The sequence below is a fragment of the Odontesthes bonariensis genome, chromosome 7 (assembly GCF_027942865.1).
Source record: "Odontesthes bonariensis isolate fOdoBon6 chromosome 7, fOdoBon6.hap1, whole genome shotgun sequence".
Classification (NCBI taxonomy): domain Eukaryota; kingdom Metazoa; phylum Chordata; class Actinopteri; order Atheriniformes; family Atherinopsidae; genus Odontesthes; species Odontesthes bonariensis.
In genome coordinates this window covers 34,265,295-34,289,662 of record NC_134512.1, presented here as the reverse complement: position 1 = coordinate 34,289,662, position 24,368 = coordinate 34,265,295, and the positions used below count along the sequence as shown (strand labels likewise).

The following is a 24,368-nucleotide window of genomic DNA, read 5'->3' as shown; positions in this document are numbered from 1 at the left end:
TACAAAAACAAATTTATTATATGTCAAAAATAACATCTGAAAGACTGAGAGATTATTTTTGAACGCACAGAGGTTTACACAGAGCTACGACAGCACAACAACCTGTGCTGGAACCTCAGTACTGGTCTTACATGTGCTTTATTTACAGTTTAATAATCAATATACACAGCAGACTTACAAGGGGAGAAAATAAATTACAGCAAAATAGGGGGAAGTACCACAAAAAACATGACAACCACAAGACAACACGGACATATATTCATCAAAACTCTAACAGTGTCCCAAAGACAATGAATACACAACCATTCAAGGCAGATTTGAGTCTGTAGTGAGTTCAGATGGGAATGTGAGAAAAATAGTTGATGCACAAAGAAGAATAAATGTGTTTAAGTGGTTGTTTGTATCAGATGGATTATTTTGTACGTCTTTGTGCTTGTTTTTGTTGTCTTTTTTTGTCAATTTTTAAAATTTCTTTGTGGCTCTTTTGATTCTGTATGGAGAATCAGGTTTATTTGCATCTTTTTGTGTTCTTTACAAAACACATTTTAAGAAAAGTTGTAACAAATCCACAGAAGTGATTTTCAGTGTCTTCACTGACCAACTTCATTGTATCCAGAAAATAGACAAAAATGTAGAATCTGATGTGGCAACACACTCAGTAAAAAGTGTTATAGAGTCATATTTCCTTCCATCAGCTTCCTTTAACGACCCTTTTTAACGCTTTGGGAACTGAGGACACTGATTGTTGCAGTTTTTCAGAGGAATCTGGGTCCATTCCTGCTGAATCCCAGATTTCAGCTGCTCAACAGTCCGTGGTTGTTATTGTCTGGTTCTCCTCTTCATGATGCTCCGTATATGTTCAACAGGAGACAGATGTGGACAGATGTGGACTGCAGGCAGGCCGGTCGAGCACACACACTCTGTGTGTATGAAGCCACGCTGCTGGAAGTCCTGCAGAATGAGGTCTGGCGTCATCTCATCTTTGTAGAAGAAAACGTCAGTTTTCCCAGAAGCAGCTGAAACGTGGACTCATCTGCCCACAGAACACGTGTCCACTATCTGTCTGTCCATCTGAGATGAGCTGGTGTCCAGAGAACTGGGCCGTGTTGCTGCACAGAGCTGATATATGGCTTCCTGCTGGTGTGGTGCAGCTTCAGCTCACATTTCTGGAAGCAGAGGTGGACCGTGTTGAGTGGAAATGGTTCTCCCAGCTCCTCCTGAGCCCATGTGGCTGTATGGATCATGGTGGCGTGATGACGGTTTCTCCTGCAGTGCTGCCTGAGGGCTCCCAGCTCATCCAGCAGGGCTTTCTGTCCTTGGCCTTTCCACTCTGAGGTTTCCCCAGACTTCCCAAATCTTTTCAAAATATTCTGCTCAGTAGATGCTGAAAGACCAAAGTTCTTTACAATCTTACTCTGAGAAATATTTTTTAATTTCTCTGATGGAGTTTGGCACAAAGTGGTGAGCCACGACCCATCCTTGTTGGAACGACTAAACCTTTGGTGGAAGCTTCTTTTATACCCAATCCTGACACCCTCACCTGCCACCAGGTAATCTGCTGATTGCAGAATCTTCCAGAACAATTTTACTGTAGATTGTATCAACTTTCCTGACATCTTTTGATTCTCTACCAACCTTTTTTGGTATATTGCTGCATCAAATTCTATTTTGCAAGTTAGTGAAGACACTGTAAATAATTTCCTTGGACTTGAATCTGTTGACTAATTAAGATTTAAGTTTATGTTGCATTTAAGAAAACTAAGCAGTTGTTTTATGTCTCTGAGGTTTTGTTTAGCTGCAGGTTATAAGCGTATTGTCACCATTTCTGGTTATTTTGTGTCTTGTTTTTGCGTCTCTGTCATTGTTTGTGTCACTTTATTGTCATTTTGAGAGTCTTTTTGGTCCTTTTGTATATCTTTGATGTTATTCAGCCAACAGTTTAAACAATGCAGTAAATCCAGCTTTCTATCTGCCAACTAAACTTACCAAAGAGACATTCATTGTCACTCCAGTGAGGTTTCACTCTCGACCTTTCTCCGTCTTGTCTCCTGAGCGTTGCATGGTGGCAGAGGAGTGTCCCTGAACAGTGTCAGTGGTGTGACTTTTTGTGTTCACTCCACGGACTAAGAGGCTGCTTTAAATCTGTTAATTTAGTCACTCGAGTCCTCAAGTTCGTCCTCCTCGATCTTCCGTCCTATCACCTCCAGCTGCACCGCCTTCTTCTGCCCCTTCTGCTCCACCTCCTTCTCTGTTTTCTCTGACTGGGCGTACCAGGGCTGAGACGTGGAGCTATCGCAGGCCCGACCTCCTCCCCGGCGGAACCCTCCTCTGCCAGCTCGAACCAGCCCCCACCCCTGCAGGTGACCTTCTGACCTGCCCTCCTGGACTCCTCTGATCTGGTCCAGCTCTTTGGCGCTGAGGGACGACATCCGGACAGGAACGGTGTTGCCGAACTTGGAGTAGTCGACGCAATACCTGCTGTCCTCCTCTGTGATGATGGACACGAAGCGCCTCCCCCACAGGATCTCCTCGGGGGTGTAGGAGGTGCGAGCCTGCATGGTGATCCCTGTCGTTTCCACCACACCTGGAAGACAAAGAAAGTTTGCACACTCAGAGGTTTGTTACATGACAGATGTTCGGGCTCTTATATACCAAACTGAGGACCCAATGTGACAGGAGGCCCTCTGCCGGGTTTCATCCCGTTGACAATATCTGAATAAACACAACAACGTTTCAACACATTGCAAAGATGGTTTCCAACTGCCAGCTGAGACGTACGATCTATGCAAGCAAAAGAAGACATGACTCTTAGATGCAGAAGGGTGGAGTGGTATGCACTGTATGTTATAAAATAAGGCCACATGAATTAAAGCAGAACTCGTCCCTCCAGTCCTGGTTATCAGTTGTTTTTTATCAGTCATTTTCTTCACTCCACACGATCATGTTGAGAGTGTTGATTTGTCACGGTTGGTCAAAAGCGGACCTATAAACGCAGGACTGTTTAAGGAGGAGTTGAAGTCAGACAGTGCGTACCACAGGCTTTATTAAAGGAATTAAATCCCCAAATAAATCCATGTTATGATTGTTCTGTTTAGTAGAAATGAAGGTGACCTATGAGAAGACATTCTGTGAGACACATTGCACTGATTCCTGAACAGCCAGTCAAACATTGGTGGAGCCCGACAAAGCTGACAAATGCTCCAACTGTGCTCGATGACCGATCGTCTGCTCTGTGTAAAAAAGACTAGACTGACCTGAGGAAAGCTAAATACTGACATCTCCAAACTGTGAGGACAAAAGTAACACACACAAGAACTCACAGAGTACTCATTTACGGTAACAGAGAAAACACTTTGTAGTTGTTTATCTTTGCGCTCTTGCTGCATCAGTTTATGGATGTTTCACGCCAACGTTTGTCACGGACAGTGTCTTTTCTCAATCTTTGCTCTGGTTTAGTTGTTTCTTAGTGCAATGGTTTAGTCTCTGTTCTGTGTTCTTGGTGTGCATGTTGTTTGAGCTTTTTTTCTTGTGTTCTGTTTTAGTTTTCAGTCCTCGCTGTTAGATTCAGTTCCTCGATGTCCTTAGTCGTCTTGCCCTTGTCCCCTGATCTCATTCACACCTGTTTCCTGTTAATCACTCACCTGTTGTCCCTCGACTCATCAACCCTCCCAGTATTTACAGCTCTCCGGTCAACCATGTAATTTGCCAGATCACTGATGCTGCTGTAGATGTAGTTGTCATCGTCCTCCTTGGGTTTTCTCTGTTAGTCAGTTTGTCTTTCCTTGTTTAAGTTTGTTGTTTGTTGTTCGCAGTTTGTTGTTCCTGCCTCAGCAGCGCCTTTGATTCCTTTATTAAATAAAACATTTATCATAACCGCCTGTTTTTACCTCGTTCCTGCATTTGTGTCCCTAACTCTGAGTCACATCCCTCTGTTTTATCATTTTGCATCCATTTTCTGTAACTTTATTAGAATAGAAATAGAATAGAAAAATACTTTATTCATCCCCCAATGGTGGAAATTCAAATTAGTCAAGTAGCTCAAAAAAAGTATTAATATTTACAATGATTGTATATTAACAACAACAATAATAATACCAATTCTAATAAAAATACCAGTACTAACTAATAATAATAATAAAATTATTGACTGTTTGTGTCATGCAGTGTGTCCTTTTGCTTGTTTTGTGTCTCTTTGTGGACATTCTTTCTTTCTCTTTGTTGTTTGTGTGTCTCATCGTGGACATTTTGCGTCTGTTTGTGGTCGTTTTTGTCTCTCTTTGTTGTCCTCCACACGCAACAAGATCTCCATACATTAATGTTTTGTAGCCACTCTCTAAATGTGTTAATTTGTTTTGTTGGTATTTTCTCAGAACACACAAACTATAGTTGACAAGCTTTCACAAAGAATAAGACATCTTTAACACATTCTGATGTGGATGTGGAGTTCTAATGTGTGAGGATGCTAGTGAACAGGATCCAGGTGTTTGCGGAGCCTCACCTTCCAGGATGACGATGATCTCCAGATCCTCGGAGGCCAGCGACTGGGCGGAGAGCTCATAAAGAGGGCTACCTCGCTCCATGGTGTGGCTGATGATCAGAGGAGACACCAGGAAGATGCCGTTGCTCCTCAGAGGGTTCTCCACTTGAATGTCCAGCTGGCACACTGGGATCACCTCGCCCTCTGCCGTCACCGTCCGCCGGATCACCTGGAGAGAAACAGGCCATCAACATACTGCAGTTCACTGTCTTCGCAGTTGTTGCGGGGTCTCTGTGGCGTGGTGTTGAGGGGTTTTGCATGTCAGAAACCTCACCTGTAGCTGCACAGTGGCTGAGATGATCATACTCTTCCTCAGGTCTCCGACTCTGAACATGAAGGTCGGCCGGCCGTTTCGAGGAGCAATGACAGCATTTCTGGAGAAGATGAGCGTCTCTGCTCGCCGGTTGGCCTGCGCCGTCTTCATGAACACGCAGCCGAGCATCACTGCATTGACGATTAACCCCAGAATGTTCTGGATGATCAGCACGATGATGGCCACAGGACACTCCTCCGTGACCATCCTGCCGCCGAAACCGATGGTCACCTGGACCCGACAAGAGAGTTACCAAACAGCAAACACCTTCATCAACCAGAGACTGGCAACAGACCCCACCTGGACTTCGATGGAGAAGAGGAAGGCTGAGGTGAAGGAGTTGATGGCAGTGACGCAGGGGACAGGCCCAGGATCGCCGTCAGGATCACGGGGTTCCAAGTCTCCGTGAGCGAAGGCCAGGAGCCACCAGATCATAGCGAAAAGCATCCAGGAGCAGAGGAAGGCTGAGGTGAAGATGAGGAGGGAGTGCTGCCACTTCAGGTCCACCATGGTGGTGAAGACATCCTGCAGAAAGCGACCCTGAGACACACCGACAAAAACATGAATTTATAATTTTTTTACCGTGAAGGTGGTAAGAAGACCGAACACCTGCTGTCTAAGCTCTCTGTGTATAATGGCTGTATTCAGTTTTTAAGACAGCAGAAATGGGAAGAACCCCTGAAATAACACACTGAAATGCAGAAAGGTATGCAGGTATGTAAAGCTTCTGCTCATTTTTTTAACCATAATCGCAGAGACTGCAATTATGTCTGTCTGCTCTGTCTGATGGTCTGTTCATCTACCTGCTCCCTGATGTTCTTATGAGCCACGTTACAGGATCCACTCTTGGTGATGAAGCGCGCTTTCTGAGACCTAAAGCGGCTGCGGTTCGGCTGGTTCTGGTCCTCCGCCAGGCGGGTCAACAGGAAACCATCCGGCAGAAGGCCCTTCCTGGCCAACATGATGCTGCACACACAGAATTACATTATAAGTTCAGGATAAAAACACAAATGAATATCCCTCTCTTGGCCCTCCTTGGTTCTGGTTCTGATGGGGGTTCCTTCCTGTTAAAAGGGAGTTTTTTCTTTCCACCATCGCCTCGTGCACGCTCAGGACAGGGACTGAATCGAAGAGAAGCTTTGATGCAATCTGTTGGTTTCCTTAGCTTTTTTTAACGTATGAATTGGACTAAATTGGATTTTGATTCATTTACTTTGATTTGACTGGATTATGATCGCATTACAATGAATTGGATTATACTTGGCTTGAACTGGACTGTTTCTTTGAAGTGCCTTGTGATAAAATCTGTTGTGATTTGGTGCTATTAGAATAAAATAATTGAAAATTGAATTGAATTGAAAACTGGACCCAAACCATTAGTCTTTAGTGCTGGTTTGGTTCTTGATGTGTGAGCAAGTGAAAAAGGTTAAAGGTTAAGATTTAAAAAAAAAAAAAGGGGGGGGGGGGTGTCCAAGTAATCTTCATGAAGTGTTTTCGTGCAGTGGTACTTGAAGTTCAAGGATCTGAGTACTTCCTGCAACTCTTCTTTCCCATGTTAATGTGTAACATCCCAGATATAATGACCGCAGATAATTAGAAAATGCTACAAATTACGATCATAAAATCTAACTAATCTTACAGACATGCAGCATCACTTCCACTGGGATCAGCAATAATAAACACAAACCGAAGTCATCAGCATCAGCAGCGACAAAAACGCATCTGTCTGAGCGTGACACAGCAGCACACAGTCACGTGATCTCACCTGTGCAGGAATCAGCAGGTCGGACACAATAAAACCAGGTGAACTTGACGATTCTGAGATCTTTATAGCGACGTGAGCTGCAGCACGGACTCCATCATTCAGCATCAGGACGTTCACACAGCCGGACACCACCCGGGTCAGGTTAAAATGGGATGCAACGCGGCTTCCGCTCAGGATCTTCAAAATAAAATACTGAACGCTGACTGGATTTCGTCTGGGTTTCTCTGCTCAAGCTGCTGCCCCCGCGACCCGACCCCCGGACAAGCGGAAGATAATGGATGGATGGATGGATGGATGGATGGATGGATGGATGGATGGATGGACTGGATTTGCTTATTTTTTTTAAAGAAATGTTTGTGTAGTAAAACTTGTTTACTGTTTTCATTGATTATCAAAGTGCCCCCCATGTTGATACCTATTAATTTGGATATGAAGAGAATAATTTGAAGTTGGGTGAACATCCCATATTATTCATATTTGTGCCAGGAGTTTGACAATAAAGATTAAAAATCAGTAATATGAAACTTGTTTTCGTCTTTAATAATTTAATATAAATCGGTTCTGATATGAATCACTTATACAGATTTTAAGACACTGATGCTATTTTTTTTATGTTTCAGCTTTAGCATCTTACCGAGTTTTCACATCTAAACACATTTCATCGTTAACTTTACTAAACTTTTCAACTTCTCTTGAAGTTCTATCATATGTCACAATTTTCTGATAGGCTTTTTATTTCTTTCTGGGAACCTGATTGACTGAGAAGACTTTTTGAAAGCACTTTTCCGGTTTTGTTCTGTGTTAATTTATTGAACTTGACTTTGTGCTGCAGGATGCTGATCAGGTTCATTCTGCACAGGTTTCCTGTTGCCAGCAGAGGGCCGTTTACCTCCCAAAGATGGAAAGATGTCAAAGTCATCAGGACTTTTCGATCAAATGTAACAGTACTATTGTAGAATATCTATCAAAATTAAAGAATTGAATTAGTCTACTGAATATAAAAGTAATATTTAAGTGTACAAACAGCCCTACTTTGGAGGTATTCAGAAAAATATTTTACAAGTATATTAAGGAGTCATTACAAGGGGGGGCAGGCTTAAACCAGTGAAATGAGAACATTTGGTCAATCCTCTTAACTTAAAAGCCTAAAGTGAACCTAAAACAAGGTTTCAAAGTTTGTCTGTCCAGTCTGTGTTGGAGGGATCATTATCTGTACATACATACTCGTTCAGTCACATATTTTTACAAATTTAATTTGCATAAGTTGGTACTTTGTCCGTTTTAATTACTTTAAGTTGAACGTTCCAGCTTATTTTAATGATAGTTAAAAGCCAAATCAGAGAAAAAGTCTGAACATTAGTCATGCCTGAAAATGCCACAAACTCTGCAACAATTGTGTCTTCATGCAACATTGCTCACAGGTATCAACCCTGTAAAATAAACAAAAATAAGACAAATCTAAATAAATGTAATATATCGTATTGTATCTTTTCTTTAAACACGAAATAACAACAGCTTTAAGTAAAAAAAAGCATTAAAGATATCACTGTATCAGCAATCTTTCATTTTTATATTAATATCAGGTACACATACATTTTACAGCTGAACTTTTTCTTAAAAATCATGAATCCTTGTTTGAAACATCAGCTGTAGCAGTATCAAATTATAAGTTTATGCCTTATAAGGCATGGCTACCTCTTGATCAAGGATTTGTGGCCTGTCAGTCACACAGTTTAATGCTTCAACCATATATCTGAGGTTTTCATTGATTCATTTGGATGTGGGGCAGTCTCCAGTGTGCATGAAAACATTAAAATGAACGGGTTCATGAGTGGTGTTCATATTTTTCGGGAATTTGTAACATGTTAATTAAATGTTGTTCTAGTCAACAGTGAACACACAATTTCTGCACCATTAACAGGCATAAATACTGTATATACAACTAAAGTAATTTAGATGTGTAGAGCTGTGCAGTAAAACTCCCACAGCAGACAGAATCTGACAAAACATGGCGTATAAGACAAAAGGAGATTTCAGAAGAGGAATATATAGGAATTAAATAAGAGTGAAGCCTCCCTGATGAATCTGAATTATTTAATAGATGACTTTGCACTGCAGAACAAAGTCCCATCATACTCAGTACAGATGTTTGAATCCACTATCGCAGGTACTTGGTTCTAGTCTTCCATGTATCTCATACATGTCTACATCTTACATCATGCATATAGCTGGCAACATCAGCAGGACTAAACTCTAATAAAATCGACCCGTCTTAAAGGAAAAAAATACTAAATTTACTGTTAATAAACAGAAAATAAAAATAATCTATCGCACGATTTTATACACATAGAGCGTTTTAAAGTTTTCTAAAATACGAAATGAAATAAAAACTGTTTATGTCCTGTTCCGCCCTCCCCCAGCTGTAGATCACGTGACGCAGAGCAGGCCTGGGTGCAGCGATCGAACGCTCCCTTCTCTCAGAGCAGCGCTGATGGGAAGCAGCTAGCTCCGTTCAGGATAATGGCTTTATTTACACCGCTATACGCTTCGGGAACGAGGACTTAAAATCGCGGCAGGCAGCGGGTGTCAGAACCAGTCCAAACTAGCGGGAATAGGCGTCGCTGTGCGGCAGGAAGCTCGGTTCTGTGTCGGTTTGTTGTGCAGGGTTAGCTGCCTGAGCTAGCTAGCAGCCTGCTTCCTTTAACGGTTTACCGGGAGTCGGCACCGAAGGACACGGTTAACCGCCGCCCGGTCAAGGGGGCGTTATCTCGGCCCAGACTGACCCTCGCAGGATGGGTAGGGGCACCGTTGCAGGAGAAGCGAAGCCGCTAACTGGTTAGCATCGGGCCTGAATACCAACACACCTCCTTGTCTCCTTCCAAGCTGTACTCCTTCATGATCACTATGGAACCAGCCCTGAATCCGCCACCACAGTTTTCAGAGAACTCCTATAAGAGTGAGTACCTGCAGAGTTGTGTGTTGGATAGATAGTTAACTGTGCTGTGTAAAAGAGCTCTCCAGTGCTAACCTGTGACCTCTGACCCCTCCACCTGCAGTGACAGAGGACGATGTGAAGAGGCTGATTGAGTTCAGGGCTTCAAACGAGTCTCTGTTCACAGGAAAGAGGAACTCAGCCAAGATAGCCTGGAGGTATGAGGTCTGATGCTGATATTGCTGAAGGTGCAAAACTTTGTTCTGTTATAAATATAAACAGTTTTTGTGGGGATGGCTGTTTACAGCGACAAACACTCTTAGTTCATACGGTGCCCAAAGGGGACCAGACGAGGCCAAAGTTTCTATTTTTCTAGTATTTATTGTTCCCATTACTGAAGATGGAGGATGAAAGTCAGTTTTTCTGAAACAGAAACATGTTGTCTAATTGACACTGGCATGAAATCAGATTAAAAATTGATGAAACTCTCTGGACCGAATCTCCTCAAATGAACTGAAATGACATACTGAACCAAAAAATACCTTCAGGAGCCAGAAAACAGATTCACACTCTGTACAGGTTGGTTGGTACTGACTGTGACCCGCCTCGTGTTCGTGTACAGAACAGAAATAAAGCCATAGATAACATCCTAACTTGAACAACACAAAGTGGAATGGGATCTGCTTGTCCAGAGCAGGGCTGCACATTATTTTGCATATTTACCATCATTGCAATATCAGGCTGCATTCCACTTAGTGGAAGTTCTGCTTTTTGCATGTTCCACAACTAACCTGCATGTACAGGTGTAGATGTGGAAATCAGCCCTCGTTAATAAACCTGAGCTGGAAATCAAGTCATATTATCTTTGAAGTATTCAACCACAATAATGCATGTGTTTCTTATATCGTGCACCAAGTCGGTGTTTTCTTTTGTACAGCTTATTAATTGTCATAAATCATTGAAGTTATTATCGCTCTTTTTTTTTTTTTTTTTGTCAAAATGTGTAGAAAGCACTTTGGGATAAGCCAGTTGAGGAAACAAGGGTGTATTGTCTGAGGGGAAAGTTTGATTTGGGCAGACAATGCTGCAGCTGCACAGCATAAATGCATCAAAACACACCTCACAATTTCCTCAGTGAAGAGTTTCTGTGCAGTTAACCACTAAGAATAAACTCTAAAACCAAAAAAAGTGTTTGTATAAAGTTGTTGCACATCAACAACGTTGTCCTTCACTGAGTTCTGTCACTCTGTGTCCGCTGCTCATAAAGGAAGCGCTCGGCCTCGTAAGTGAGGTGCATCCATGTTTTCATCCTGTTGTACACAGTTTACAAAAAAAAAGTTCTATATGGGAGTAAATGTTCTTTCACTTCTGCTCCAGAGGGACATGTTTAAGTCTTAAACATGTTTCAGTAACACACATATTGTTTTTTGAAGGACTTATTAAGGGACCATGTTTATAGAGGGGAGTGTGAAACAGAATCAGTTGAGTTTACGGCTTTATTGTTAATCATCCGTCTTCAGATCGTCTCTTCTCCCCTTTGTGCCTGGACTCTTCATCCTGGCTTTCTGTTTTTAAAAGCTCCCACGGTGAAACAGCCGATTATATTAGGTAATATTTTATGATAAACAACAGTCTGTCAGTTTCTGTCCCAGCTGAGCTGTTGTTTTCCTCTTCTGGCCTCACCAGCACCATCTTGAAAGGTCTGGGGCTGGAAGGGAAGTTGACAGCAGACCAGATCGCCAAGAAATGGGACAACCTGCGGACAAAATATAAGGTAAGATGTGATGTTGCGTCAGATTCGACTGTAGTCATGTGTCCTAATTTACTTTTATCTAATCTCCCAATGAAAAACACTGAGGAGATTTGAATTGTTCCTGTGTGTAGAAGATGTTTGAGAGTTTTCTGGAGGATTTAGATGCTCAGCTGATGTTAACTTTGGATTATTATCTGTACGTGTTCTCTTTGTCCCCCTCTCAGCATTTAACAGTCTCACAGTATTTTGCCACTTACTATAAACTGGTCATACAGATGTTTGGCAGGTTATGCAGCCTCCAGTCAGCTGACCGACCCACTGCAGCTTTTTGAGCTTCTCATCTGTGATAGCTGCGATTCTTTGGCTGACAGATGATACATCTGCTCCATTCCTGCTGAAAAGATGCAGCGAGACTCTCGGCTCGTTTCTACTTAACGTGAATTTATAGCCTCTGTGGCAGCAGCACTCAGGAGTATTTTGGATCTCTCAAAGTTACAGACCGATGTCAACGCACCTAAAAACACCTGAACAACAACATGAAAGGTCATCAGATCCTTCAAGCTATGCTGAAACATCATCTTACATCAAATGGATGTTTCACAGCTACATTCAGCTCCGTATTGATCCTGAATCATTCGATAGACAGATTGTTTCAGCTCTGATTCATCTATCCTACTTTTTTTTTTTTTATCAGAATACTTAAAGTTAGAATTCTGAAATTAAACGAATATTCAGTACATAAATATATGAGACGTTTTCTTTCTTTATAATTTGGTGTGACAGGAGCTTCTCACTTCACCTCTGACAGGTAGTACACATTCCTGTATCAGCCTGCAGGGGTCACTGTGTTACTTTTCCAGGACCTGAAGCAGCCCTACCAAGGTCAGGAGCACATCGGGGGCGTGGTGGAGTCGTGGCCCTGGTTCCACATCATGGATGAAGCTATGCAGGGTCGCCTCTACAACAGCAACCTGGTGCTGAGTCCGGAAACCGCCTGCATTGCTGCTCAGCGTGGCAGCAGCCAGCCCAACCAGAACCAGGAGAACACGGACATCCTGGAGTTCCTCATCAAAACGGAGATGGATGACACGGTGGCAGCAGAAACAGCAGAGTTAGATGGGACGGTTCACGCAGAGGCTGCACCAGTAGAGGGAGTCCCAATGGGCTGGAGGAGGATGACCGAGTGCTCGTACAAAAGTAAGTTGATCCATCTGGCTGAAGAATCTTCTGACACATGGTTAACTTTTATTAATCATCCCTCAGTTCATGCTGCACACTGAGAGACCTTTGTCTAACCTACTCTCTGTGTTAGAGGTTTAACAAATTAAGAGCGTCACAGTCAGGTTGCTTGCTTGCCTCTGCACCGTCAGAGCTGTAGCAGGCAAGTCCGATTGGTTTCCAACTGTTGGTCCTGTGAGTAGAGCTGCTTAAGAAGAAAGTTGACACCCATTTGTGCGGCTCTACTCAGAATAGTTTTGATATAATTAAATGGTAATTTGGTGGTCTGTAAATTAAGTGAATTAAATAGTTTTGTACCAAAAAGTTCTATAAACACCTACTTATGTTTCCTCCTCATCACTGTCTTTTTTAACTCAGCCTCGGCCCCTATTGAACTCGGTCTTTAGTCTGATTTTTGTCTGATTTGAGCTTCTCAGTCTTTTCTGTGTCAATCTCATCTTAAAGCTCCCATCAAACAACCAGCAGAGCTCTCGATACGTATGTGTACAACTGGCAGAAAATACAAAACCCTTCTTGGAGGGTGTAAGTTAAGCTTTTTTATTTTGTAGGAAAACTCTTTTCTTTTTTTTCTTTTTTTTTTTTGAAAAAAATATATATTAAGAGAGCAGAAAACTTTTCTAATGACATTTCAAAATGTGCTCAAAAGCTTTGACAATACAACAGTATAATGAAGTAAAAGGATCATGTCTCAAACAGACGGCTTAATCGCCCCCACTGTGACGGCATGTCATCTTGCCCTGTGATGTGCAATGATTTCTCTTCTTCTTTTGAACAGTGACAGAACCAGAAACAGAGAGGATGATCAAACTTCGAGCTGCAAACGAAGCGCTCTTCACTGGCAGGAAACACTCAGCGAAGCCGGCCTGGAGGTGAGTTCACATGGCTCAGAGCTGCAGCTGCTCTCTCTGGTAGGGAATTATCACAGCATCTTCAAAACACCGCCTCTCTGTAGCTGCCGCAGATAATTATCATTATATTATTATTAACTTAGTTCAACCAAGAAAGACTCTCATTGAGATCAAATATCTCTTTTGCAAAACAGTCTTGGCCAAGACGGCAGCAACAGCACAGTTACACCTTTAAACATTTCATTAGAATTATACAAAGTTTACATAAAACTAAAAGTGCAACAAGAATGCCTGAATGAAACATAAAACCACTAGATGAATATCTCACGTAAACACCAACAAACACAACAATCGACTCACAACTCACCTGTTTACTGTCCTGTTAATCCTCCGATCAGTAATTTCCTGGCTTTTTTCTATCAAATATTCTCACAGATGTAGCACAAATAACAGCAAAACGTAATCAATGCTTTAAGATATAATGGAGTCATGGTGAAGCGAAGAGTCAGACAGAGAGCCTCATATCTGAGGAACAGGTGGAGCTTTTGAAGAACGCCTGGACTTTAGAAAAATCTGTAGAATATTCATTGTCCTGCTATTGTTCTCACATTTGGCCAATGACGTAAAGGCATTAGGTCATAGTGTGATTATGTTTTCCAGCTTAATAGCTTAAAGATGTAATCTTCAGGCATCTGTAGAAACATTCAGATGGACATTCTTTTTTTAATGTGTTAAAACATCTGTTACACATTCTCAGTGGCACTTGGAGGGAGGGAAAAGTTTGGAGTGCTTTCAGAACCAAGCATGAACATCGTGTGGTTTGAGAACTGCTCTCAGTTTACTTTGAGTATCACATGGACAGGAATGGTTTATTTCAAGATAAAAATGTTTTTACACTTTCTCATATTTTTTGTATTGTTACTATTGGACCGTTGTATCTTCTGCTGGGTTAATTCTCAGGTGGTTTGCAGGTGCTTTCATTAAATCTAATGCAGCTGATCCCAAATCTGCTTTTGGTAGTTACAGATGATGAAAGATTGATTTAGTTTTGTCCCACAGAGCCATTCTGTTTGAGCTGGGTCTTCAGGGAAAGCTGACCACAGACCAGCTGGCTAAGAAATGGGACAACCTGAAGAGGAGATACAAGGTACGTCCACCCACCTCTGGCAGCAGGAGGGGATTATTCATCTGGGCGGGGCTACAGGCACACAGGTCTTTAACAGCATCCAGTGAATCGGATGAGCAAACACTTTAGTGGGTCTTGAAATTGGAGTGTTTCTACATGTTGATGTTGATATGGTCGCTCGTGTCTCCTCCAGGAGCTGAAGTTTCCTTCTCGTGGCGTTGAGACGAACCCCAGCTCCTGGCCCTGGTTCTACAGAATGAATGACGCCATGGAGGGACGGTTTGCCGGTGCCGCGCCCATCCTCACCCCCATTGTGGAGGATGAAGACGAAGACTGTGAGTCGCTGTCGCCAACGCCAAAGAAACGAGCCCGTCGGAGCCGAGGGGGGATGGCCGAGTTCCTGACGGAATCTGAAATGGACCTGTTGGTTGACAATGAGGAGAAAAACGGATCCACGGCCCTGGGAGATCTGCAGCGGATATCTGAGTTCACTTACAAATGTAACGAGGATCTACTCGTGAATCAGATGGGATGTAGCCTGTGTAGCGATCTGATTTAAAGTTTATGATCAAGACAAAACTAGCAAACAACCCATGTTTAATCTTTGAGTTCTTGTGTTTGTTGGCAGTGACGGAGGAAGACACAAGGCGACTGATTGAGTTACGAGCTGCTAACGAGTCTCTGTTTACTGGGAGGAGGAACACTGCCAAACCTGCCTGGAGGTGAGGGGCATCCCAAGGATTTCTAAAGCATGTAAACTGAAGATTTCATTTAAAGAGTTTGGTATCGTGTGTCATTTGGAAGGGATTTATTGTGATAGTTAGCTCTGATAATCAGTCATGGCCAGAAAAGAACAGCGTGTTTCTAAGGGATATTTCTCTGAAGGTTTTGCTTGTACGTCTGTTAAAAAGCATCGTCCGTTCACAATGTGAATACAGGGGAATAGTGAAGGAGTTGGGTCTGTCGGGGAAGATAACACCTGACCAGGTCGCCAAGAAGTGGGACAACCTGAAGACCAAATTCAAGGTGATAAACTTTCAACATTTTTTTTTTTTTTTTTGTCTACAGTGCGAGCCAAACAATCTAAAGTGTTGAATATTTGGATCAGCCAGTGAAGCCTGTTTTTTTGTGTTAATTTTGTTTTGGCTTCATTTTATAAGTACTATGACTAAGAAAGGAAAAGGAAAGAGGAGCTGTTAAACCTTTCAGTGTAGTTTTAGCTGTCAGAAGCCTCTGGAGGGCAGCTTTGTTTCATCTATAACCGCCTCGTCGGCTCGGCCGTGTGTCTCTTTGTGCCTGAAGGACCTGAAGTTTCCTCCTCGGGGGATGGAGGGTCAGAACAACCCGGCCTCGTGGCCCTGGTTCCAGTTGATGAGCGACGCTCTGGAGGGACGTCTGGCGGGAAAAGCTCCCAGAGTGACGCCGGTCTGGACCAATGAGGAGGACAACGTGTTTGTCTCATCTCCTCCCCCTGACAGAGACTGTTTGATGGCGGAGAGGAGCAGCGTGTCGGAGCTGGAGAGCATGGTGGGCGGAGACAACCCTGAAGCCGACGGGAGCATCACTTACATCGACGCCAGTGGAGAGGAGTGTTCGACACCCTCAGAACTCTCATACAAAAGTAAGACTTCAACATCAAAGATCTCATGTCTCATATCTCAGGTTTTTTATTTGGTACAGAAGAGCACCGACTTCCAAACCAACCAATGTGCAAAAATAGCAGAATGGAGTAGTAGAAGTTACGTATTTAAAAAGTTTGTATATGAAAATAACAATACACTAAATAAGATTATTAAAGTTAAGCTAGTAGATCCTTTTATTTCTCAGAATATTTGCCCAGTCATAACATTACTGGTTCCACAAATTTAAAAGAGGCATGAAATGAGAAGTACGGGGATGAATATCCATTTAAATATGACAGCTAACACAGAATATGTGTTCGGTTACACTGAAGGGAGATTTTATTAAGTCATGCTAGAATTATATAAGGTATCTGAAATTATGTGCTAAACATACACATGCACACAGCGTCATGGCGATATGAGGTGGCCAACGCCATCATACGGGCATAGGTCTGAAATGTGAAGTGGACGTTATTTTATTTATTTATGTATTTGATTTAGTTAATGTAACATGTTCAAATGATGCCAGTTTTGATATTTTTGCATATTAAACTCTTTTGGATGGAAAAAAGATGGAATTTTGGAGCATGTTCAGAGCGCCTCGGACCATTTGAGTCTAAGTCGAGCGTATTCATGCAGGAGTAATTTGGCTGGGACTTTTTTTCTAACTGGCATGTTCCCGCTTTGGTCGTACTGACACAATAATTACTTTTTCTTTTAGTTTCACATAAATGTGCTCACTATGTTAGTCTGAAGAAATGCAAAGCAGTGTTAATGGAGTGATTTCTCTCATTGGTGAATTGATTCTGAATCTTTAAAAATTAGAATTGAAATTCTTATGCTCATCTTTTGTCCACTCTTTGCACTATGTTTGTGTCTCCTGGTTAATTTGGGGCACTTATACTCCAGAGTCTGTATCATTCTGGTGAACACATAAAACTTCATTGTCAGTAGAAGTAAGTGAATAAGATTTGATTTCAGTTAGGATTCAAACTAAATTTGAGCCAGTTGTTTATCGGGCCGTTGCTGTAATGTAATGAAAATATGCGATTGAAACCAGATTGTCTGTTTTTGTGTCTGACAGTAAAGGTTAGAGTGGATACGAGGCAGAGCGGGTGTCCTAAAACTGCCACCTTTATGTTTATTCGGTGAACTTGTGTCTGCTTACATGTCTTTGCAACAGTTGAGATAATTCATCTGTGTTTGTCACAGTGACAGACCAGGACACCAGGAGGATGATCAAACTTCGAGCTGCTAACGAAATGTTGTTCACTGGGAGGAGGAATGCTGCCAAAGCTGCCTGGAAGTGAGCGGGATATTTAATGTGCCAGCAGAAGTTCCTTACAGCGGTGTAGATGAAGTTGTGGTGTTCACGCTGTCTGTCCTGACTCGCACTCAGAGCCATCCTGAAGGAGCTCGGGCTGCAGGGGAAAGTCTCCACCTACCAGATGGCAAAGAAGTGGGACAATCTGAAGAGGAGATACAAGGTAGAATCTTCACTAACATCCTGTTGGCTGAATGTTTGTTGAATTGATTCAGACTCAAAAGTATATTGATACAGAAAGGTGCTATTTAGCTACATTTTAGAAGAAACGAAAAGATTACCGTCAATTCCGGACTATAGAGCGCACCTGAATATAAGCCTCTCATTTTAAAAAGAAAATCCATTTTGTACTTGTATAGGCCGCACTGGATTATAAGCCGCGGGTGGCCACATAGTAATATGAGATATTTACACAGAAAAATGTTACACGTGAGGATTTTTAAACTTTTAATTAAATGTATATGGTAACAAACGAATAGAAACTGCAAATGCTTTTTTTTTTCCGAACAGTGCCTGTAACACAGCTGGTAAAAAAAAGACTAGCCTACCAGGAAAAGTCATTGATCGCCTTCAATTTAAAAGCTGCATCATACGCATTTCGTTTGTTTTCCATGTTGAGAGTGAGTACAAATGACCGATTTACAATAATTTAGTAGTGTAAGTGTGTTTGATTTATCGTACAATTTCATTGGACCACTGTGAACTATTTGTTAATTGTATTGGTCTAATGTTACGGTGCAAAATGTTTTTGGCGGCATGAAAACAAAAGAAAAAAAAGCATTTATAAGCCGCGGTGCACAAAGCCTGGGAAAAAGTAGTGGCTTATAGTCCGGAATTTACGGTACTTTTGACTGATTTGGGTAAATGAGGTAAATGAGTCCTCTACTCTGCCTCAGTGAAGCTTTACCTACAGACACACACATCAGCAATGTGGCGTCTTCCTGTGGGGTTGTATTAAAGGAAAACTCCGGGGCATTTGAAGCGCAATCCCATTGCTAGAGGTTGTCAAATACTGATAGTAGGACACAGACTGGTGCAAATCTGCGCTCCCTGTGTGGAGATCGCTCTGTTCGCACAGCCTGTCATGCGAGGCTAATACGTGGTGGCTAAGGGGCAAGCGCTAACCCTTCCACGTAAAACAACAACTTGCACACTGCAGAAATGTCACACCACTTTATAAACCATCCGACAATAAAGTCACAAGCCTTACCATCAAAACCATATGCATGGTTCTCACATTACTGGCATGGGGACGTTACAAAAACACTTTATAAACAGCATGTAACTCACCGGTTATTTGTACGCTCGCACATGTGAAAGCCCAAAAGAGTCGATGGACGATAATCACATATACAAAACAATTATCTTCTCTAGAAAAACTGCGTTCAAGTATTTAAAACATTACAACAATATTACTGGGCATGTATTGTTGTAATGTTTTAAATACTTGAACGCAGTTTTTCTAGAGAAGATAATTGTTTTGTATATGGGATTATCGTCCATCGACTCTTTTGGGCTTTCACATGCGCGAGCCTACAACCAGCCGGTGAGTGACATGCTGTTTATAAAGTTGTTTTGTAACGTCCCCATGCCAGTAATGTGAGAACCATGCATATGGTTTTGATGGTAAGGCTTGTGACTTTATTGTCGGATGGTTTATAAAGTGGTGTGACGTTTCTGCAGTGTGCAAGTTGTTGTTTTACGTGGAAGGGTTAGCACTTGCCCCTTAGCCACTACGTATTAGCCTCGCATGACAGGCTGCGCAAACAGCGCTATCGCCGCACAGGGAGCGCCGATTTGCACCAGTCTGTGTCCTACCGTCAGTATTTGACAACCTCTAGCAATGGGATTGCGCTTCAAATGCCCCGGAGTTCTCCTTTAAGTTGTGGATTTTCTTAACTACTCTGAAACAATCACTGCTTTGTTCTCTCTCCTCATTCATTCTCCACATCTCTCCACCACTCACTGATGTGAGCATGAAAGTCTGAGCTTTAACGTATTCTTTACAAACGGAAACAACTTGGAAGTGAACAGATTTTATGAGCTGTGATGGAGATTAAACACAAGGTGAATGAGACCAGTCAAAAGGTTCAGAGGTGCAAACCTCACCCTGAAAGTATCAGGTACTTTTAAAAGTACTACCTCCAAGACAGGGTTGTTTAGGTGGGTTAAAGAAGGACGGAAACGGCTTTTGTGAGTCAGTTCTGACGTAGAAAACATCTCCAGGCTCTTGTACACCAATCCAACATTAACCGACGGGTACATATGGAGCTTCTGTTAACATCTGTCTCTTGTTTCTTGTGTGTAATACACCATCGGCTCAGCTGTTTTTTACAGCCTATTCATCACGTTAAATCACGGTCAGGGCGGGCAGTGACAGACATAACTCTGATTGACTGTTCAGAGCAGTGAATTAACTCTATAGTAAATTAAAGCAACATTAACTGTTCTTTGTTTTTGTGCATAAAGCTTAAATATGTGTGTGCTTAAACTGAAACACAGTTTTTTTGTTGTTTTTTTTTAAATCTAAAGTATGTTGGTTAGGAAAAACTAAAGTAATACTGACCTGACTTTACACAAACACTGCTTTGCTATAGGCTCCAGCTCCATTCTGCACGGCAAAGTTGTGTCTTCTTCTGCCACTTGGTCTTTGCTTTGGTCTTTATGAGCCCTTCCTCACTGGACTGATCACATGATTTATTTCTGCCTCTCGAGAAAAAACATGGCCTCTACTCTCTGTGACAGAATAACGACAGCAGTTAATTCCTGAAGACCCTTCTCCACGTTTCTCTTTTTTTGGTTTTGGTTTGTTTTCATCCCAGTTTTGTTTCCAGTTAGTGAGCAGTACTCTGTTTATTGCAGCCATATAGAACACAGCCTGTTTCGCCTCCTGCCGGCCACATTAAACACTCTACTTCAGAGGTCTTCAACGTTTTTCAGGCCAGGGACCCCCAAACTGATGGAGAGTTGGAGCAGGGACCCCCCTACTATTTATATGGCAGACAATTGTGTTTTATATTTAACGGGGCCTAGTGCCGTGTATAAACATAGCTACTCTGTTATTGTACATTCAACACTAAGCTATTCAAATAATACACAGGTTAATATATTCATGTTTTTATTTTAAACATGTGCAAGGTACAGGGTGGCCGTGCCACTGCCATTTATAAACAAACATCTTGCATACAACACTGAGCTATTCAAATAATCAACAGATTTTAACTTTAAACATGCATGTAGATGGGACAATGAATCCTCAAACCATCTGTGGATGGCACACGTTTGCACACAATTTGTGAGAAAAAAAGTTAAAAATCATCTAATCAACCAAAGATTTCGCGACCCCCCCCCTGCAGTACCTCTGCGGACCCCCTGTTGAAGACCTCTGCTCTAGTTTATTCACTCCCAAGCAGCTGATGGAGAGGAGCCTGATGAGTGTTATTTGTGGTTTTTGAATATCACGCTCTGCTTGAAGAGGGAATGTTTTTCTTTGACTCATGTGAGTGTCTTTAAATTCCCTTCCCCTTCCTCAGGACCTGAAGTATCCTCCTGTTGGGATGGAGAGTGTAGCAGACAGTGCCTCTTCCTGGCCGTGGTTTCACCTGATGAATGAAGCCATGGAGGGAAGGCTGGCGAACGGCGCCCCCCTCCTCACCCCTGTTACCCAGGATGATGATCAGCACCCGGACCCCGCCCCCAGACACCGGCCCCGCCCCGCCCCTAACCCTCCCCCACACCCTGCCTCCTCCTCCTCTGACTTTGGACAGGAGGCGTTCAGGGACGGCACAGAGCAGAGCCAGAGGGGCGCGGAGCCGTGCGATGGGCCGCTGGCAGGACTGGAGCGGGAGTGGGAGATGGTGGAGAGGGAGCGGGCGGCGCTGGAACGAGAGAGGGAGATGGTGGAGAGAGATAGAGAGGCTGTGGAGAGAGAAAGGGTGACGGTGCAGGCGGAGAGGCTGTGGCTGGACCGGGAGCGGGCGGCAGTAGAGCGGGACAGATCCATGGTGGAGCAGGAGAGGGTAGCGCTGGGCCGAGAGAGGGAGGTGCTGGACCAGAGAGCCTTGATGCTGAACTCTGTGGGACACTCGGGACACCTCAGTAGCCTCATGTAGACCAGCGCTGTGTGGACACGGACCGTCCCTGTAGAGACACCCTGGTGGTCTGCCGTGGAGGAAATGAAGGCTTGCTGCACCTCTGTGGATCCAGATGGTGGACGCTGGGTGAAGAACTGAGCGTGCTGGGAGGCTGGTCCTGGACAAGAGCACCTCCTGGGGGATGTAGACCATCTTAACAGGAGGGCTGTGCCATCCGAATAAATCGGAACGGCAGCGACGAGGTTTAAAGTGAGGGTAAAGTTTGGACTTTTGGAGGCAAAAAGCTTCACTTCACAAAGGTCCACTTTTTTAGTTTATTCAGCAGAGCCATTTGCACCAAAACCTCACGCGTATCTTTATACTAAGAGCCTGTTTTCTTCTGTTTAACATTCATATCTGCAGAGATTACAAGCCAGACCCTGAGCATACAGGTGTCCCACACTCACTGCTGTTCCTGAACATGTTGTGTTTGAATTGAATTGAGGGCTAATTGAAGATGTAGTTTTTTGTGAGTCCTTCTGAGTCGATCAGCTCGAAAAGTAGGAACGAAAGAAATCAAATTCCTGTGTTAAACCGAACTTCAAAATCGAACTTTTAAAAATGCCTACAAACATTTTTAATCTGACCGAAATCATACACAACTGAAACTCTGAAAGCTGGACTATCACACCCAAAGAAAACAGTTTGGGATCATATCTCTCCTGCATGTATGTGTTCAGCTCAAAGTTCCATCTACTTGCATCTTTTTATGAGAACAGTGTATGTGTATATTATTTCAGCTGAATTCCCAGTAAAGCTGCTCTCATTCGGCCATTTTTCTGTTTCTTATGTCAGACAGCCAAAATACTAGAAAGTTAGATGAAGCTTGAACATTTTAACATCTCAGTTCTCCTCCAGTGCGCGTGTACAGGGACAAGAACAGTAGTTCAATGAACTGGCCAAGTCGAGCTGTAACCATAGCTCAACACAACTGTACATGTAACTGTTTACAGTCCAACCTGCAGGAGTTCTGACGCCAGAAAGGTTCTGACGAGTGCAAACGTCTCACAATTTGGTGTTTTAAGTGAAACATTACTTTGCTGTCGTACTCTGTGAAACTAAACTGTTGGAGCCTCTCCCAGCTGCCAGCGGGAACTAACAAACTCCACACTGAACGGTCCGATTCTAGATTCTAACCGGGAACCTTCATGCAGAACTTTAACATTCTCATTATGAAAAAGAAATAATGATAAATCATCATATCAACCTGCACTCTGGTTTAGTCATTTTGTCTTTTTTTTTTTTTTTAACACTGGTGAAAGATCTGGTTCAGATCTGGGATCAGTTTATGTCGAGAGAAGACCGAAACAGGGGATCAGCACAGACTTAGTACATGAGACGGGTCACATTAATGTCCTCATTAGTCTGTTAAAGGGGCATGGATCACAGATACTGGTACAGTCCAGTAGGGCATTTCACCAAGTCCTCATGTTCACTTTTACTCCAACAGCAGCACACACCCGCTAAAACAATCTACTTGCATCCTTTCATACTGCCAATAGGAGTGTATTTGCCCTCCGTCTTTACAACAAACACTGACTGGAGTTACACACAGTCACAACCACTACCTCTTCGGGGACAAATTTGTAACTAGGACTACATGAAGGGATGACTCTACACTTCCTCCAGGCTGTGTTGGGCCACAGTTTCTGATCTGAACCATATTCAGTTTATTATTTTTGACTGATAGTGAGCTCTCTCACAGACGATTTCACCAACAGCTCAGCACTTTTCAGACTGTCACAGCCCTCAGTATTAATTTGATTTCCACAAACTTACCTAAATTAGATTGAACTGGTTTACATAGGAGGATACCTGTGTGAGGCAGTATCTGAGCTGATCTCTGGCCAGTTTATAAGTTAAAGATGTTGGTGTTTCTTAAAAACGTGTGATGGTGCAGCTGATTGTGCAGCTCTGCCTGCTCAGAACTGGTGAATGCAGTTTCTCTGATCCTGGAGGTGCACACCGATGCTCCCCATGACAACCACTGTATGTAGACTAAAAAAAAAACGGGATTTTGAACCACTCTGGACTCTTGATGTGACTTAATTTCCTTTCAGAAGGTTTCAGCCAAACTGACTCATAAACATCCTGTAATCCACACAGAATCTACTTGGACTGTTTGTATTTATTTACAAAGAATCACATTTTTCTGCAGCGATGTTTTTATTCCTCCCATCGTGTGTTCTGTAACATCTGAGTCACAGAGGGAAGCTTCACAGAAAATAAGCTGCAGCTGCTCTGATGGTTTTCTTCTCACGAACTCTGTTTTAATGAGACCAGTCTAACCTGTAGGAGCAGATGAAACAATGCTGCGTCAACTGACGAAATGAGTCGGTCTCTAAGAGAAGCTAGATTTTTTTTATTTCTTTTTGTTAAATCAGATGTTCAGCTGTGATTCAAGTGTAAAACACATTTCTTCTCAGTTTTCAGTCATGAAGTGCTTTAAAGGAACATGTGACCTCTGCTGGTGGGACATTCATTTTAAACACTGTTGAATGTTTTCTACAGAAATGTAAAAATGCCTTCTGTTTTTTCTGTCTCAGTGTTACATGTCTGCTTATGTAAATATTCCAGTGAAGGATTAAAATTCTGTCTTTGAAACAGTTTGATAAGATGATCACAACACAAAAGTCCACGTGCTTTTTTTTATTTTTTTTTTTTATCTCCTGAATTTTTAACTTTGAAAAGCGACGAGCAGAAATTCACACATCAGCAATTTAACCCAAAGAAGCAGGAGAAAACAGCTGCTTGAACATGCTGCAGACGGTACATT

The 24,368-nt window shown here is 42.6% G+C and overlaps 2 protein-coding genes across 3 annotated transcripts; one reads left to right on the top strand and one right to left on the bottom strand.

Annotated features, from left to right (window-relative positions):
- Positions 1-6,707, bottom strand: kcnj11l (potassium inwardly rectifying channel subfamily J member 11, like). Its single transcript, XM_075470656.1, has 6 exons — positions 6,616-6,707; positions 5,654-5,816; positions 5,151-5,390; positions 4,812-5,081; positions 4,499-4,706; positions 1-2,584 (listed from the first exon to the last, which is right to left on the bottom strand). Exons 2-6 carry the CDS (start codon positions 5,810-5,812, stop codon positions 2,151-2,153), a joined length of 1,311 nt encoding a protein of 436 aa, XP_075326771.1. The 5' UTR covers positions 5,813-5,816; positions 6,616-6,707; the 3' UTR covers positions 1-2,150.
- Positions 6,708-9,068: 2,361 nt separating this feature from the next.
- On the top strand, positions 9,069-24,208 carry LOC142384421 (uncharacterized). Of its 2 annotated transcripts, none has more exons than XM_075470654.1 (13): positions 9,069-9,571; positions 9,672-9,765; positions 11,234-11,321; positions 12,161-12,497; positions 13,315-13,408; positions 14,447-14,534; positions 14,707-15,013; positions 15,142-15,235; positions 15,452-15,539; positions 15,816-16,134; positions 17,348-17,441; positions 17,535-17,622; positions 20,993-24,208. In XM_075470654.1, the coding sequence occupies exons 1-13, from the start codon at positions 9,511-9,513 to the stop codon at positions 21,569-21,571; spliced, it is 2,331 nt and encodes a 776-aa protein (XP_075326769.1). In that variant the 5' UTR covers positions 9,069-9,510; the 3' UTR covers positions 21,572-24,208. The 2 variants fall into 2 exon arrangements, with proteins under 2 accessions (XP_075326769.1, XP_075326770.1); XM_075470655.1 differs by having other exon boundaries at positions 9,672-9,795; positions 12,109-12,497.
- Positions 24,209-24,368: the final 160 nt, after the last annotated feature.